The 15,088-nt window shown below is 43.6% G+C and overlaps 2 protein-coding genes across 9 annotated transcripts in view; both read left to right on the top strand.

Moving 5' to 3' along the window:
- Positions 1-15,088, top strand: part of slc20a2 (solute carrier family 20 member 2) — a 61,241-nt gene that overhangs the window by 41,573 nt on the left and 4,580 nt on the right. For 5 of the 8 annotated variants that reach the window (XR_002170230.1, XM_019886779.1, XM_019886803.1 and 2 more), the window contains exons 9-10: positions 10,286-10,471; positions 14,001-14,085. Coding sequence is in view for 7 of the 8 variants with exons in the window: in XM_019886779.1 (XP_019742338.1) it covers positions 10,286-10,471; positions 14,001-14,085 (271 nt within the window). In the remaining variant the exon portion in view is untranslated. Of the gene's footprint in view, positions 1-10,285; positions 10,476-14,000; positions 14,086-14,156; positions 15,070-15,088 lie in introns of those variants that run through there. The other 3 variants (XM_019886823.1, XM_019886813.1, XM_019886834.1) reach the window with 3 other exon arrangements.
- Positions 6,505-10,073, top strand: LOC109525943 (probable ATP-dependent RNA helicase DDX23). The gene is made up of 8 exons (XM_019886878.1): positions 6,505-6,613; positions 7,061-7,232; positions 7,737-7,850; positions 8,437-8,527; positions 8,596-8,661; positions 8,756-8,894; positions 8,980-9,113; positions 9,864-10,073. The coding sequence occupies exons 2-8, from the start codon at positions 7,075-7,077 to the stop codon at positions 9,978-9,980; spliced, it is 819 nt and encodes a 272-aa protein (XP_019742437.1). The 5' UTR covers positions 6,505-6,613; positions 7,061-7,074; the 3' UTR covers positions 9,981-10,073.

Genomic DNA, 15,088 nt, shown 5'->3' with positions numbered 1-15,088 from the left:
ATTTTAAGGGTAAAGAAGAAATTGAAGATGGGATAGCGTGAATACAATATAATTTCATTGTCACATGTTGCAGGTGTGGGAATAAGACAGAGCTCTTCTCGGATCTCTCTGGCTTTCCGGTGCTGCGGGAAAGAAGAGAGCAAATCCAGAAAGTTCTGCAAGAGATTCAGGACCATCGCAAACATGTTCGAATTGTGCTGAAAGCCCCCACCCTCGACTACACCACCGTGTCAGGACAGGAGGTACCTACTGATGCAGCCTGAATGGCAAGACAAGTCAAGAACAATGACGTGGTGGCTCAGTGCCGGTTTGTCTCCTCTTCTGACAGTTTCTGATTGAGGTGAAGAACTCGCAGTCCTCCATTGTTCCTCGTGACTGGGTTAAAGTCAGCAGGTGAGCTGCAACACACGAATGGAAAGATGGAAAATGACTTATTTGGGCTATAAATGCAGTATTTTAAAATTTAGACTACCATGGCGCGATCACTGCCAGGCTATCAGAAAACAAGGTGGGGCAAATAATTATTTTGATTACATGAAACGACTTCATGACTTCAACAAAAAGTAAATAAAAACGAAATGAAAAAATGCTTGAGGATTTTTTTTCTGCCTTGGGTACCCATTTATTTGTTGTGCACCTTTTGGGAAGAGAAGTCAAGCCAGGTTCAGCAACAATGGTTCATATCCGCTTTCTCAGCTGCTGTTTACCTAATTATATGAAGTATTTATTCAAAAATAATTGAATTGAATACAACTTTATTGTCAAATGTGCGTAATAAGGATGTGACATCTGCTTTTGCTGAGTCATTTTGAAGTCGTGTCACTCTTGCAAGAGTGCGAATTTGCGAGAATGTGACGTGCACTCTCCAGTTCTGGCTTATAATGCAGCTTTCTTTACGAAGAAAACCACACAAGGTTTTTCAGGATTCAGTATTGAAAAGCTACAGTCCATATTGTTGCTGTCTGGTGGAATACTTGCCTCTCCTAAATCACTTCTTTTCAAGAAATCAAAAACGAACTTCATCTCCTTTTGCTGTGCAGCACCAAAGTGGTCGGCAGGTATCACTCTCCCTTTGTGGTGGAGCGTCACAAGAAGCTGCTGCAGCTCCGTGAGCAGCTGCTTCTGGACTGCCAAAGGGAGTGGACCGCTTTTATGGAGTATGATATACACACACACGCTCTGTGCATGATGAACACAGTTTGGAGTGTTCAGTCAGTCCAAAGTGTTGTCTGCCACAGTCATGTTCTGTTCAAGTGCACGAGCAGTGCCATCGACTGCAAATACAATTATGCATTTCCGGTAATTTACGCTTGCAAATCTCTCTATCCTCATTGCTCTCTTGCAGTCAGTTTGGGGAGCACTATCACACCATGAAAAGGGCTATTAGTCACCTAGCAACCATGGACTGTCTCTTCTCATTGGCTGAGGTGGCCAAACATGGAGAATATTGCCGGTGATATCCTCTTGCAATTTTGTTTTTGTGTGTGTGTGTGTGTGCGTGCGTGCGTGCGTGCACGCGCGCGCACGCATGTGTGTATACATACATGTTTCCAGTGTCGTGTCCTATAGTATCGGGCAGGCGGTGCGTGGGTGAGTGCATTGGGCTGAGCAGCGTGCTCAGCCAGAACGCCAACATTTGTCCCACTCACTGACACACACACACTTGTGCACACACAGACACACACACACACCGACTATATCCAAATACAACCCGAAGAACGATTGTTATTATATAAAACCTTGACTGAAAAATCCTTGCTGCGGTGCCAAATCATTTTTAAGACCACACTGAAAAAAAGCAGAGATTAAAATGCTACGAAAATAACAAATATTGAAAAAAATGCATTTTTAATATTAGGCAGAAAAAAGGGCTCAATATTCACACAAAAAAACATTTCAATTAACATGAATGATGAAATGACTACAGAAAGGAAATGTCTGAGCCCAAAATTGTCATGCATTTCTGCCTCCCTGATGCCTCCCAAACCTCTCATGTCATTCATAAATCCAAACCCTCCACCTGCCATCTCAATCCTTTACCCCCAACCTTGGTCAATTCCATTCTCTCCTCCCTGCTTCCCCCCCATGATTTACGCTTATCTCGCCATTAGTTTTATTCCTTTCATTATTCAGAACTGCAACTGTCACCTCTATAATTTTCTCTTTTTATTCTGTTGCAGGCCAGAGGTGTCTGACAGTGAGCGTCAAATTGTGATCAAGGATGGCAGACACCCCGCTATAGACCTACTCATGGGAGAGCACAGCCAGTATGTGCCCAATCATGCGCAGCTACAGGTACACACACGTCTACAGACAGGAACGTGCAAAAGCTTTTGACCTAAAGCTAAGATAAATCACACAGATGTTTGCATACTCACATTGCCGAAAGAAAATGCCAGCAGCACATATGTCTTTCTCTCTCTCACTCACACACACACACACACACACACACACACACACACACACGAATGTAGATAACAGCACAAGCACACTTTGCCCGTCACTATTTGAGTGGGTTTCCGTTTTAACAAGCCAACGCTTCAAGTCCTCCCACCTCCTTAGCATCCAAATATCCCTTGACTGTATATCACTTCCAAGTACGTTTTTTTCCTTTTGTTACAACTCCTGACTTCTTCTTCACTAAAGGCGGATGGACAAAGAACAATGATCATCACTGGCCCAAACATGGGGGGAAAGAGCTCCTACATCCGCCAAGTGGCCCTGATCTGCATTATGGCTCAAATGGGCTCCTATGTCCCCAGTTCTGCGGCCAATTTGGGCATTTTGGATGCCATTTACACCAGGTAGGACTGAGTCCAGTGGAAAATGTTTGACACCTGTGGATAAATTGACTAACCTCCAATCAAAGTTGACTCTGCGTTGAATAAAATTACATTTTAAAATACACTGCATCCATACCAACTGGACCAAATTTCTGCACCAGATTTTTTTTAAGCAAACCTGCACACCAATGCAAACAAACTTGCAAAAAAACACATACAATCAAAATAAGTGAAGGTAATAGAAAAATTTGATTTCATTAGAGTCACTGATGGTGTAGTGGTACACGTATGTGCGGGCATCATGGGGACGGGTCTCACTCAGTGACGGTGTGAATGTGGGTGTGACTGGTCTCTATATGTGCCCTGTGACTGACTGGCGACCAGTTCAGGGTCTAGTGTGCCTTCCGCCCGAGGTCTGCTGGCATAGGCAACAGCAACTCCCCGCGAACCTGTTAGAATAAGCGCTGTTGGAAATGGATGGATGGATTTCATTGGATTGTAGACGTAACTGGTGAGTGATGGACAGTTGCCATGACAACACTGCAGGTCTGTTATTTCTTGTAATTGTGTGTGACGAGTCTGTCTGACAACCCGGGAAAAAAAATGAGAGGGGAAAAAATATGTATTCTGTCATCAAGTATCACCGTGTCAAGTGTATTTTTAGGCGTGACAGTACAGGCTAATCCGTGGTAATCTCACTGTGTCCTTCACCACAGATGAAGATGAAGCATGGTTAGGTTGTGTTGCGTTAGGAGCAAACTGACAATACAATACATGTTTGTTGGAGAGAGATCTTTCGATTATGTTCAGCTCTATGTGCACTTTCCACTCCGCACTCCACAATATACAGTATTCTCTCTGTATTTGTGGCCCTGCTGCACTCTGCGATGAGACATAATGGCTTGCAGATGTGTGTAATTTTCTTTTGTTGTGGGTTTAAGCATTTTCTCATGAATTAACCCGGTGGGAGAAAAAAACAGTTGTGAGAAATACAGTTTTGGGGTGTTTTAGGCTCTGTCTTCAAATCTTAAGGTTCTGTTGTATGGCCCTTGGTCGAGTGAAGTTACTTTCAGGTTATCCGGGCTCTAAATGCCTTTTTAGGAACAGAAAGCAATAAAAACTTGTCGCCTCGGTATATAGATGATTGGTATATATTGCATCACTGGTCATTGTGTGTTTTTTGGGCCAAATCAAGACAGATATAAGTAAATATAGTGCAACGTTGACATTCAAAAAATTCCGTTCCTTATTTTGTAGACCCTCTCCCCTCACCCCTTCCTAAAAATACAGTTTAAAACACAGTGTAACCAAGTCCCGACTCAGACTAAACTGTACGAAAACCAAAGCGATATCTCACATAGGAAATAATGTCAGTCTAACATATGTACTAAAAGCACACATTCAGATGCGGAGGCCTGGATCTTGCCCACAATTTGACACCTGTGTTTGAGATACTCATTCTTTTGAAGTTTTACTGTTGAGAGGCTAAAACTCCAAGGAATTATCAAAATAATTTAATTAATTTGATTAATTGTTGTACCTATAGTATGTTTGAATCCTTTTAAAGGTGGTTCAAGCACTTATTGTGCACTTTAAGTATGACTCATGGCTTTGTTTGACTGGGGGCGAGCTGGTGTTGTGGTTAGCCAAGGGATTTTACTGGCGTGGAGGTTAATATCCCCTGTCTATCAGGGGAAAAAAATGCATCTAAGAGCTAATTAGTGTCCCCCGAGAAAGCGCGCTGCCCTATGTTCACCTCTCAGTTTCTTTTATCAACCTATCAATTTCTAATTGGGACAGAGGAAACGTTTATATGGATAATAAACGCCCACCCAAGTCCCTCTGCTGCATCTATTATGTGTAACATTGTCGTTTCGTTTTGTGAGTTTTCCGCTCTAATAAGTGAAAGGGAGACGGATGGGGCGGGAAGATTTTATAGAAGTGGATTGGAATGGAGCAAAGTTAGTGGGTTTGGCGGCGGTAATGAAATGCCGCGTGGGTGTCTAATGGGCTTCCCTGTCTGAGATGATCCCCGTTATTGATTATCAGTGTGAGCTTTTCAAGTGGCACAACAGCTCACACAATTTCAGTTTCCCCTCCCTCCCATGCTTTTATTTTCACAGTACATATCAGAAATAAGTTCCCATATATGAATATGTTTGTGTTTGTTCTTCAGCAGTTAACCCCAGTAGGCAAGTCATACAAATGTGCATGTTTGCAGCAGTTTTTTTTTTTTTTTTTTTGGTCTGCAGGGACATCCGCCTTGATCAAATGGAAGTTGCCATGGATTGTATTTGTAATCACTCGTATCATTCTAATTCTAAAAAGTTGATTTGAAAGCCATTTGCGCTTCTGACGAGTGATTGGTTTTCATGGCTTATACACCTCATGGAAGACGAAGCGGTGTTTTCCTCCATTTACACATCTCTGAGAATTCTTGTTCATTCCTGCTCTCAAAGCACCAGTTTCACTCAATCCAAGGAAATTATTGGGTTTCATACGTGTAAGATTGAGTGAGTTACCCCTGCCCCTACAGACCACCACACCCACTTTTTCTGAGCAGCCAGTGGGATGTCTGACAAGTGTACCTGGGTAAGAGGTGCTCTGAGCAGCTCTCTCGTCAAGGCGCCGTTGCTTGGAAATTTTTCAAATTCCACCTCCATGCGCTCGCCCGCAAATGCGTGTCCGAGGAAGGCGCACTCCTCGCCGACAGGCCATCCAGTTTGTCGATGATTGATCATTTCTCAGAGGACTGCCGAGTGAACCTTGGCCAATACCAAATTGGATTGGCCAGAAGATTAAACCTTTAAACTGTCGCATCTCCCACAAGCAAACCTGATGGAGGGGCCATAGCTGTCTGATGGCATAATATTAGCATTAATTAACGCTGGGTGATATCACTGAATAAGGGTATAACGAGTAACGACATAAGTATTTAACATTGGTCGATATCGATAGATATTGAATTTTATTTTATTTATTTATTTTTTAACAATTGAAAACAAAGACCTGGATAAAAAAGGCTGAAGTTAGGTAATTCTATTTTAACATATTATACTTCATATAACTACATATACTCTTCAATAAGAAGAGTAGAAGACAACACAACTATGAAAAAGTAAAATAAACTGGCCGATATAACGTTTAACTTATTAACACCCTTTTAAACATAATGTGCTTAGTACAGCAGTGCACAAAATGAATCTATGGATGGATGGATTGATGTTTTATGAACGGTGCGGATTACGTCATGACGTGGGTTTTCGTGAGCAAGGTCTCCACTTCTGTCACCAAAATACCTCATATTTCAGAACAAATTAGATCGCCATCATGCCAAAGGTAATATATAATCATGTAAATAGTTAACTGTGGAAAGCTTAAAATAGCATGATATTATATCATGCTATTTCAAGCTTTCCACATAGCCCATTTGTCACGCTCGTCTTAAAACGGCCTGTCTGAAAATGCTGGTGCCAAGTAATTCAATTAATCCTTTCAAATTTACACCAATACCTAAATTATGGGTAAAAAGTGGCTTTGAGTTTCAACAAAATTTGCACGTTTCTGACAGTGAACATTCATTTTACGTAAAACGCGGTCGCCCCCTTGTGCTTGAGATGAGAGGAAGTTTTGAACGGGCATTGAGGTGTTCGAAAACGGCAGCTTCTTCTCGCAGGGAAATGTAGTTTAACATTGAGGTTAGAACTTGCACAATGGATCTTCAGTACTACAATTCCCATCATACCTCGTCACCTTCCCTTGGGTCCAGCGAAATGGCGTCTTCTTGAAGCGTACATTAATCGCAAGTGTTTTGTTTACAAGGCATCACGGTAAGCTTACAATAATATATTTAAACACTTAGTTTGAATATAAAAGAAGTGGTTAACATTCGTGTTGTTTCTGATACATAATTCGTCCGTTGCTAAATTGCTCTCTCTCTCAAGTGCTAGTTCAGTTGCTCTACACTGTACGCATTGCAGCCATTCACCATCTCAAGTGCGTTATCACAATGTGGAAATGAAACAGTGGTTTGAAAGGAACTGCTGCGTTTATTTGTTTTGTATCTTAATGACACGGAAGTCACGAGGGAGATGCATAAATGAAGTCCCCTATCGAAAAGACGTGCGTTCATATTGCCCGATCGTGTGTTGGTTGTATTTCACGCTGGCCCGAGCATGCAGCATTTTAAATGAAATAAGGGTATAACTTAACTGTGCTTAATAGGAATGTTGTCAAATTTCTTTTCGTATAAAGTCAGTGCACTCAACCATCTCCAGGTTTATGCATTCAGATGGCAGCCGATTCCTCAGAGAAGAAAGATGTTGACTCCTCAGGGACCAAAGACAGAGAGCGGAAACACAGCCGCTCACGAGAAAGAGATCGGAAACCATCACCTCCACGCAAACGGCGTCGATCTCGAGAACGCAATCGCTCAAAATCGATCGAAAGGTATCCCAATGTTGATAGGAGCACCTTTAAGAACAGTGATTCTCAACTGCTGAATTGCGGACAGCTTGTAAAAAAAAAATTAAAAATAAAAATAAAAAATACATGTGTTCTTATTTCGACGATTTTGGTACAGTACCGAGGCGTATGAAACTCCCAAATGGAACATATTAGGTAAGCGACTGGAAGTGTAGGTGCCTCGTGCTCTAGCCACTAGTTTACTCCAAATACAAATTCAGTAGACCTCAGCCTCTTAAGGTGGTATATCAAATCTATTTGAATCTGTGTTTGAAAATATTATACACTATACATGTGTTTTAATAGGCTATCTTTAAACAAAATATTCTTTATTCGTCATAACATCTACACAAGTGGGTCGCAACTTTGCAACAATAGGAAAATGAGGGTGCCAGGGTGGCAACAGTTGAGAAGCACTGCTCGCTTTGGCATTTCATATGTGGCTGTGGTTGAACTTGTCTCCTTTTTTGACTCGCGTGATGACTTCAGAGACCGCCGCATAAAAGACAGGGACAAGGAACGTGACAGAGACAAGGACCGAGACAGAAGTCGGAAGGACCGAGACAGCCATCGGCGTGATAAGGATCGCAGTCGGCGCTCCAGGTACATAGATACTTGCACATCTTTAGGAGACCAAATATTTTTGATGATATTACCATATTTTGGTTTCAGTTTTACTTGAGCTATACACTCCTGCAAATTTTTAAGTGACAGCCATTGCAACCATGCAACCACAGTTTTTCCTCTTCCTTTTATTATCCATTGCTGTAATGGAAGCAGCATGGTGATAGTGATAGTGGAACTGCCCCACAGTTCTGGAGTTGGTAGTTCAAATCCAGGATCCAGCATTCCTTTGTGGAGTTTGCACAATCTTCCAGTGCCTGGCTTGGTTTTCCTCTATATAAATCAGCATGTATTGTATTGTATTGTATAGTACTCTGGCTTCTTCCAAAATTCCAAATACATGCTTCATAGGTTCATTGAAGACTATAAATCAGTGAGAATGTGAGTATGAGTCATTTTGTGCCTATATGTGCCCTACGATTGACTGGCAACCAGTCCAGAGTGTACCTCGTCTTCTCTTGCTTAAAGTGACACTAGTGAGGATCAGTGGTATCGAAAAAAAAATCTGTCGAATAAAACATGCTCTTGAATCCCTTACAACACTGTTTTGTTATCTTTTCCAAAGAAGTCTCTCACCCAAGTCAAAGGATGCCAAGCTAAAGAGCGAGAAGGACATAAAACCCGAGGAAGAAGATGACAAAAAGAAAAAGGAGAAGGTGCGATCTCGCTGATGATTTTATACTACAGCCTTTATAAGTGTTAAACCTGTGTCGCTTCTTTTCAGGTGCAGCCATTATCTTTGGAAGAGCTTCTTGCCAAGAAGAAGGCAGAGGAAGAAGCAGAGGCAAAGGTAGGGAGTTTACTGAAAAACACTTGCTCTTAGCTTTTATAGACCCGCAGCGCATTTCTTGCCTCACCTCCTCACATCTTTCCCCCGATTTCAGCCAAAGTTCCTTTCAAAAGCAGAGAGGGAGGCAGAGGCTCTGAAGCGGCGGGAGCAAGAGATCGAGGAGAGGAGGAAGCTGATGGAGGAGGAGAGGAAAAGGAGAAGGGTCTTTCAAGACATTGGACGGAAAATGCTCGGTTTGTCTCATCCTTTGGCTCAGTCAGTTACTGTCGTTCATTGCACAGTGGAGGTGTTCGTACTAACCGGTGAAGTCTGTTGCAGAGGATCCACAAGAAAGAGAAAGACGGGAACGACGAGAGCGGATAGAGAGGGAGAACAACGGGAACGAAGAGGACGATGGGCGGCAAAAAATAAGAGAGGAAAAAGACAAAGGCAAAGAACTACAGGCTATTAAGGTTGGACTTTCCTAATGCTTCATGAATGCATTGTCTCCACCATGGAAATGTACATGTTTTCATTAGAAATGCAACAGTGATTTAGCATGAGAGGTGGATGTGGAGTTTTGGACTTGCTTGTTTAATAGACCTCAAGAGAGTGAGAAGATGCCTAGGGGGTGAAGGAAAAGTGTGCTGGTGCCCATTTTCAGACAAAAAGTCAATTTCTGTGTTTCAGCGAGGGAGACACAGCCCACTGCCATCATGGCATAGGAATACAATAAACCTATATTTACAATTCCATTTATACTTGTGAATGATGGATGTTATTATAGGCAGTTCACCATACATCAGTGTTGCTGCTCCTCTGTAAGACAAGTTTATTTACATTGCCACATATGAGTTGTTTCACGGATTCATTCATATCTCACAAAACATGTCACTTCAATTCAACTGTATTTATAGAGCATTTTCAAACAGCCATCGCTGCATACAAAGTGCTGTACATGGGGCAACTAACATATGTGGAACAATAAAGCTATAAATCAGTAACAAAGATGGTAGAAGGCACCAAACAGTAAAACTAAGATCAAATCTGAGTCATGCTGAGTCAAATGCCAAAGAAGACAATACACTTGAACGATACATGTAACTAGATAAAGCCATATAAATGTTTTTTAAAAAAAAAAAAAGCCGTTGGCTCTAAATCAGAATGTGGAAGTCAGACCTGCAGTGACAATCCACAGTCAGTAAAAATGTTCAACCTTGCAGGAACGTTACTTGGGTGGGATGAAGAAACGCCGCAGAACGCGTCACCTGAATGACAGGAAATTTGTTTTCGAGTGGGATGCTTCTGAAGACACGTCAGTTGACTATAACCCGATGTAAGTCACATTCTCACACTGTATCATTGCAATAGGACATACCTGTATGTGGCAAGATGTGGAAACATTGTACTTTGAAGAGAGAGAGAGAGAAAGAGGGAGAGAGAGAGAGAGAGAGAGAGAGAGAGAGAGAGCGTGCCAAGTGACCATTGCATGAAATATATCCTAGTTCAAGCAGCAGCAAATAACCTCAAGGCTAACCCCAAGCTCCGTCCCCCTCCCTTGTGCAGTAATGCCATTGAAATATATCCTAGTTCAAGCAGCAGCAAATAACCTTAAGGCTAACCCCAAGCCCCCCCCCTTGTGCAGTAATGCCATCGGACCTCTGGTGGCGCTGTGGATGATCTATGACCAGGGTGGTGTGATGCAGGACGCCGCCACTCCCATCTGGTTGCTTTTTTATGGCGGCGTGGGCATCTGCGCCGGCCTGTGGGTGTGGGGCCGCCGGGTCATCCAAACCATGGGGAAGGATCTGACTCCCATCACACCTTCAAGGTGAGAGAGAACGCACGGGGGGGGCAATGTGGCCAGCATGTGTGGGCGTATTCAGAAGACACGTTGGGTGGCTATGCTTACTGTTTTTCATACAGATTATCTATTTTGACTCACTAACTGTGGCTGGAATGGAAATTAGCCCATTTCAACTTCCAAGATTTTAATTTAAGATCACCTTTAATAGGATGACTAATTTCCACTGAATGCATTTCCAAATGCCTACTAATGAAGCTGCACTAATTTGTGAATGGACTCTAATGTCCGGAACATTAGTTTGGCCTTCAGACAAAGAATGAAGTGGGAGTGACATGCTGCATGTTGTTCTTCAGTTTGTCCACTTGTTACATAATGATCACGAATATATCAGAAGCTCAAGGGCTCGCTCTGTCCTGAGACCGAAACAGCGGTCAGCGCACATTGACGATGTGTTCTTGCGGGCTCCCTATTGATGCCTGCTTTGCCTTTTACCTCGCCGGTATGTGTGGGGTTTTTTTTTGGGTGTGTAAATTTATGTGTGCCTGCCTCAGGAACATTCTTGTCCACTATTTTTAAGCTTATGGCTTCAAGTGCAATAACAGCGCAATGTAGCTTGCGTGTTTTCCTCATGCTTGTGTAGGTTTTTTTTTTTCCTGTATCCCTTCCCCCCCGCATTCCAAAAACATGCATGTTAGTTTCACTGCCAACTCAAAATTTTCACTCTGAATATGAGTTTGAATGAGTTGTCTATCTGTGCCCTACGATTGGCTGGCAAAGAGTCCGGGGGGCGGACCTTGCCGCTCACTCCAAAGTCATTTGGAATGGACTCGACTTCTACGGGACGCGAACGGCGACAAACCTTATTGGAAATGAACAAGCGCTTGAATTCAATACTCGGAGCGACCAGCAGCGAACGCAGCTAATTTGACGACTTTGTGACGTTTCGATTGGGTGCGTTCAGCGAATTTCCAGTCATTGAGTTGCTTGACCATGCTGGCATGATCACATTTCACAACAAGAATCATTAGGTTGGATTTGCGTCGCAATTTTTTTTGTTGAACACTAAGCCCCCACCCCCCTCCTTTTTTTTCTGTAACATTATTTCTTTTCAGACTAAAGGTTTTACGGTGAAAAATGTTCTTCCTGCAGTGAAATTCGGCCACACGTCACTCCATTTTTTTCCCTTTCATCCGTCAAGGGCGTTTCTTTGAAAGCTCAGCCCTTATGAATATTAGTCATGACTGTTCAAGGATTCTTCTTTGACATGCGCATGCTTGTTTGTGTCGGAGCATCACAAGAGGCCGCAGGAACTACTTTGGCCTTCTGGATAAAGTGAACTGTACAAGTGGAAAGGGGAGGGAGGCACCGCATTGGGAACGCTGGCTTCAGTCCATGTACCAGACGAGGGACACCAGACAGACTCGTCCTTTTGCTCTTCCCACTTTTCTTCATTCCATCATGCCCCGTCCATTAAACCTCTTCAGTCTGTGTTTAATGTTCTTCCTTTCCTCTTCCCTTCGTTCCCCTCCTCGTCGTTTTGTTTTCCTCGTGCCTCACCTCTAAATCTCGTTCCTTCCCATATCATCTCCCAGTCATTCTCACGGCCTTGCTGTCTCATCATTTTTTTCCCCTCTTTCTCCATGTCTCCTCTCTCTTTGGCACCTTCTTTCCTTCCTTCCTTTTCTTTCCTAATCTCCCTCCCTTTCCATCACCGTCACCGCCTGTTGCCAACGCGCAAAGGCAAATTTGCTCTGGTTCGGCGTTCCAAAGGAGCTCCTTCCTCCCGTGTCTGTTTCCATGCCTCGCTGTGTGGGAGCCAGGGCAGGCCAGTGTGTTAATGGGCTTGACTGGTTGTGCCTCTATTATGCGGTCTCACATTTGTTTGCGCCGACACTGCAGATGCACATTGCGGCTAGATAAAGAGTTTAATGGACGGAAACATTTATTTTCTTCATTGTCAGCGATCGTTGCCGCTCTCACACGGCTTTGCCAGTGAGCCACTGAGAAGAAGAAACGCGCAGCGCCCACACTCCTACAGTTGAACGACGGTCCCACGGAATGGGGTGTATTCATTATGAAACAATGTTGCTGTGCCAAGAAATACATGTACCGCTTTTATTTGAATTATTTAGGACAGCTAACTGCGTCTTTCACATCAGAAGGGTCAATGAGTCAATGCCTTGCAGCGGTGGAGCATCTGGGGAAACGAACGTCATCCGACTCAATATTTGGTGTTAGTACTATTTGGGTCAATGCCGTGACTATCAAGGAGACGTGAAAAGATGGACAACTAAGTCACGTGATTTGTCATGGTGCTCTTCTTCCTTTGAGCAGAGTCTATTTGGTGTGAATACAACACAGACGCGAGTGTTTTGAGCTGAAGGCTCTGTTTGGAATAGCTCACGAAAGCCACCTCAAGTTTTGGGAACTCATAGTTTTTGGGTCTTGTAGTACCGTATTTTCCATACTATGAGGCGCACCTAAAAGCCTTCCGTTTTCTTAAAAGCTCACAGCGCGCCTTAAAATCCGATACGCCTTGTGTATGGTCATTACGGTAATATTTCGACCCCAAAATGGCTACTTGCTCGAGACATGCTGACAACGCAGAGTTCAAACTTCAGGCGATCGGTTGCGCAGGTGAACACGGAAATAGAGCTGTGGCAAGAGAGTTCAATGTTAATGAGTCAATGTTATAACTTGCTGTTGCTTAAGTGAACTGTGTTGCTGCTTTATTAAATACATTTTACTGACATCTGATTGTTCTGTTGGTATTTCCTTGAGCGTGGCTCCATCTAGTGGATGCATTGTAGATTGCGTCTTATAACGCGGTGCGCCCAGTGTATGAAAAAAATTGGCTCCTCATTGAAGGTGCGCCTCATAATCCACTGCGCCTTTTAAAGTGGAAAATACGGTATTTGCATCAAAAAGTATTTGCTCTGATGTACAACCCACCCCAATTTACGCTGATGTATTGAGTATAAAATCCGGGCCTGTTTAGTTGAAGGCAAAGCTCTTATTCCATTGTATGAATGGCAACAGGTGGATACAGAGCTGAATTGTTCCGAGGCCCATTGAATGGAAGAGCATTTAACTGCTGTTCTGCCTGTCGCTTACGTCTGTCGATGGACAAAGATACATGATTTGTCGTAAACGGTCATTTTCAACTAATTAGGCCCAATTGGATCGTTTTCTGTGGCATACTTGATCTCTCATACACGCTGTATTTGGGTGCTACGGTACAGTTGTTGGGACTCACTCATCTAGTGGATGTCCAGGTATTGTTTTTTTTTTTTGCGTGTGTGTGGGTGTGTGTGTGTGTGTGTGTGTGTGTGTGTGTGTGTGTGTGTGTGTGTGTGTGTTCACACATTTACGCATATTTTAAATAGCAATTGCGTGACTCGCACTTTAAGCGTGCTTGCTTGGAATGTGGCCAGGCGGTGCCATCGGGCAGCCTCCCCCCCCACCTCAACACCACCGCTACCCCACCACACGCTGTGGGCATTTTCAATGAAAAATGTGTCTTTGCTCCTCCTTCTCCCTCCCCCCTCCACAGTGGATTCACTATTGAACTGGCGTCCGCACTCACAGTCGTGTTGGCTTCCAATATCGGAATCCCTGTCAGTACCACACACTGCAAGGTATGACAACCCAGTGGGGCCCCCCCACTCCCCTCGATGGCCCCTCAACTCAAGTTTTTGTCCCTTTGCAGGATTTGTTCAGGGTGCGAGGGCACGCACGCACTTCCTCAGGGGTCACCAGTCATTAAGGCTTAGAAGCACACAAAGTTCAGGCCAAAGTACATCAGCATCATTTCGGGTGAACTGGATTTCACTCTTTTTTTTTTTCTCTTCTCCAAGGTTGAACCCAATCCATTCTAAAATGTGATTGACGCCCCAGAATTGCCGTCTAATGTTATTATAATTTTTTTTAACATTCTTACCAGGGAATCATGCTCAACTGTGGTTGGAATTTAACCTTTCTAGGGACAGCGGTTACTATAGTGGACCGCTTATCATGTCATCAGGTTTCAGGGTGCATGAAAGGGTTAAGAAAATGCAACTTTATAGACTTGATCAAATGCAGAATTCTATAATCATAAGAGGTTCACATGTATTTAAAAATGACGGCTTGTAATTAGATTATGAGTTCATAATTGTGAAATTAAAAAATCCAAATTGCTCCAACGCTGACAATCATCACAAGCTCCAAAAGGATTGTATGCAGCTGGATTCTGGTAGCCCCTTATAGATCTGCGTGCGGCCCCTCTCCTCCGCCTCTTTACAGGAATGTCGGAACCAGACCGGACCATACGAGACACCCCAGGTCATCCTTGATGACCCCACCCCCCCTTTTCCAAACAGCATGGTGTCTCATCCTGTCTCATTCCTCTTTTCCATTTCTCCTTATCAGCACTCGCATGGTTTTGGCGTGTGGGCCCCTCCACCCTCCTGTGCTTGGTTACGAAGCAGACCCTCCCCCGCCAAAAGACCGCCCCCCCCTCTCCCCACCGCATAGCCCACCCTGCCCACCTGTCACAACTTGTTTTCCACTTTTTTTTTACCTCTCCCATCTCTCTCCATGTTTGTCTCTCCCTCTCTCCCTCGCTCTCTCTCTCCCTCTCTCTCTCTCTCTCTCTCTCTC

This window comes from Hippocampus comes, unplaced genomic scaffold (assembly GCF_001891065.2).
Source record: "Hippocampus comes isolate QL1 unplaced genomic scaffold, H_comes_QL1_v1.1 scaffold155, whole genome shotgun sequence".
Taxonomy (NCBI): domain Eukaryota; kingdom Metazoa; phylum Chordata; class Actinopteri; order Syngnathiformes; family Syngnathidae; genus Hippocampus; species Hippocampus comes.
This window is presented reverse-complemented; position numbering and strand designations above follow the sequence as displayed.

What these genes read in the sequence shown, in the direction of transcription:
- LOC109525943 (XM_019886878.1), top strand. Translation starts at nt 7,075, where the DNA reads ATGGCAGCCGATTCCTCAGAGAAGAAAGATGTTGACTCCTCAGGGACC. An exon ending in CGCTCAAAATCGATCGAAAG is followed by an intron (nt 7,233 to 7,736) that starts GTATCCCAATGT and finishes TGATGACTTCAG; the next exon opens with AGACCGCCGCATAAAAGACA. An exon ending in GATCGCAGTCGGCGCTCCAG is followed by an intron (nt 7,851 to 8,436) that starts GTACATAGATAC and finishes TCTTTTCCAAAG; the next exon opens with AAGTCTCTCACCCAAGTCAA.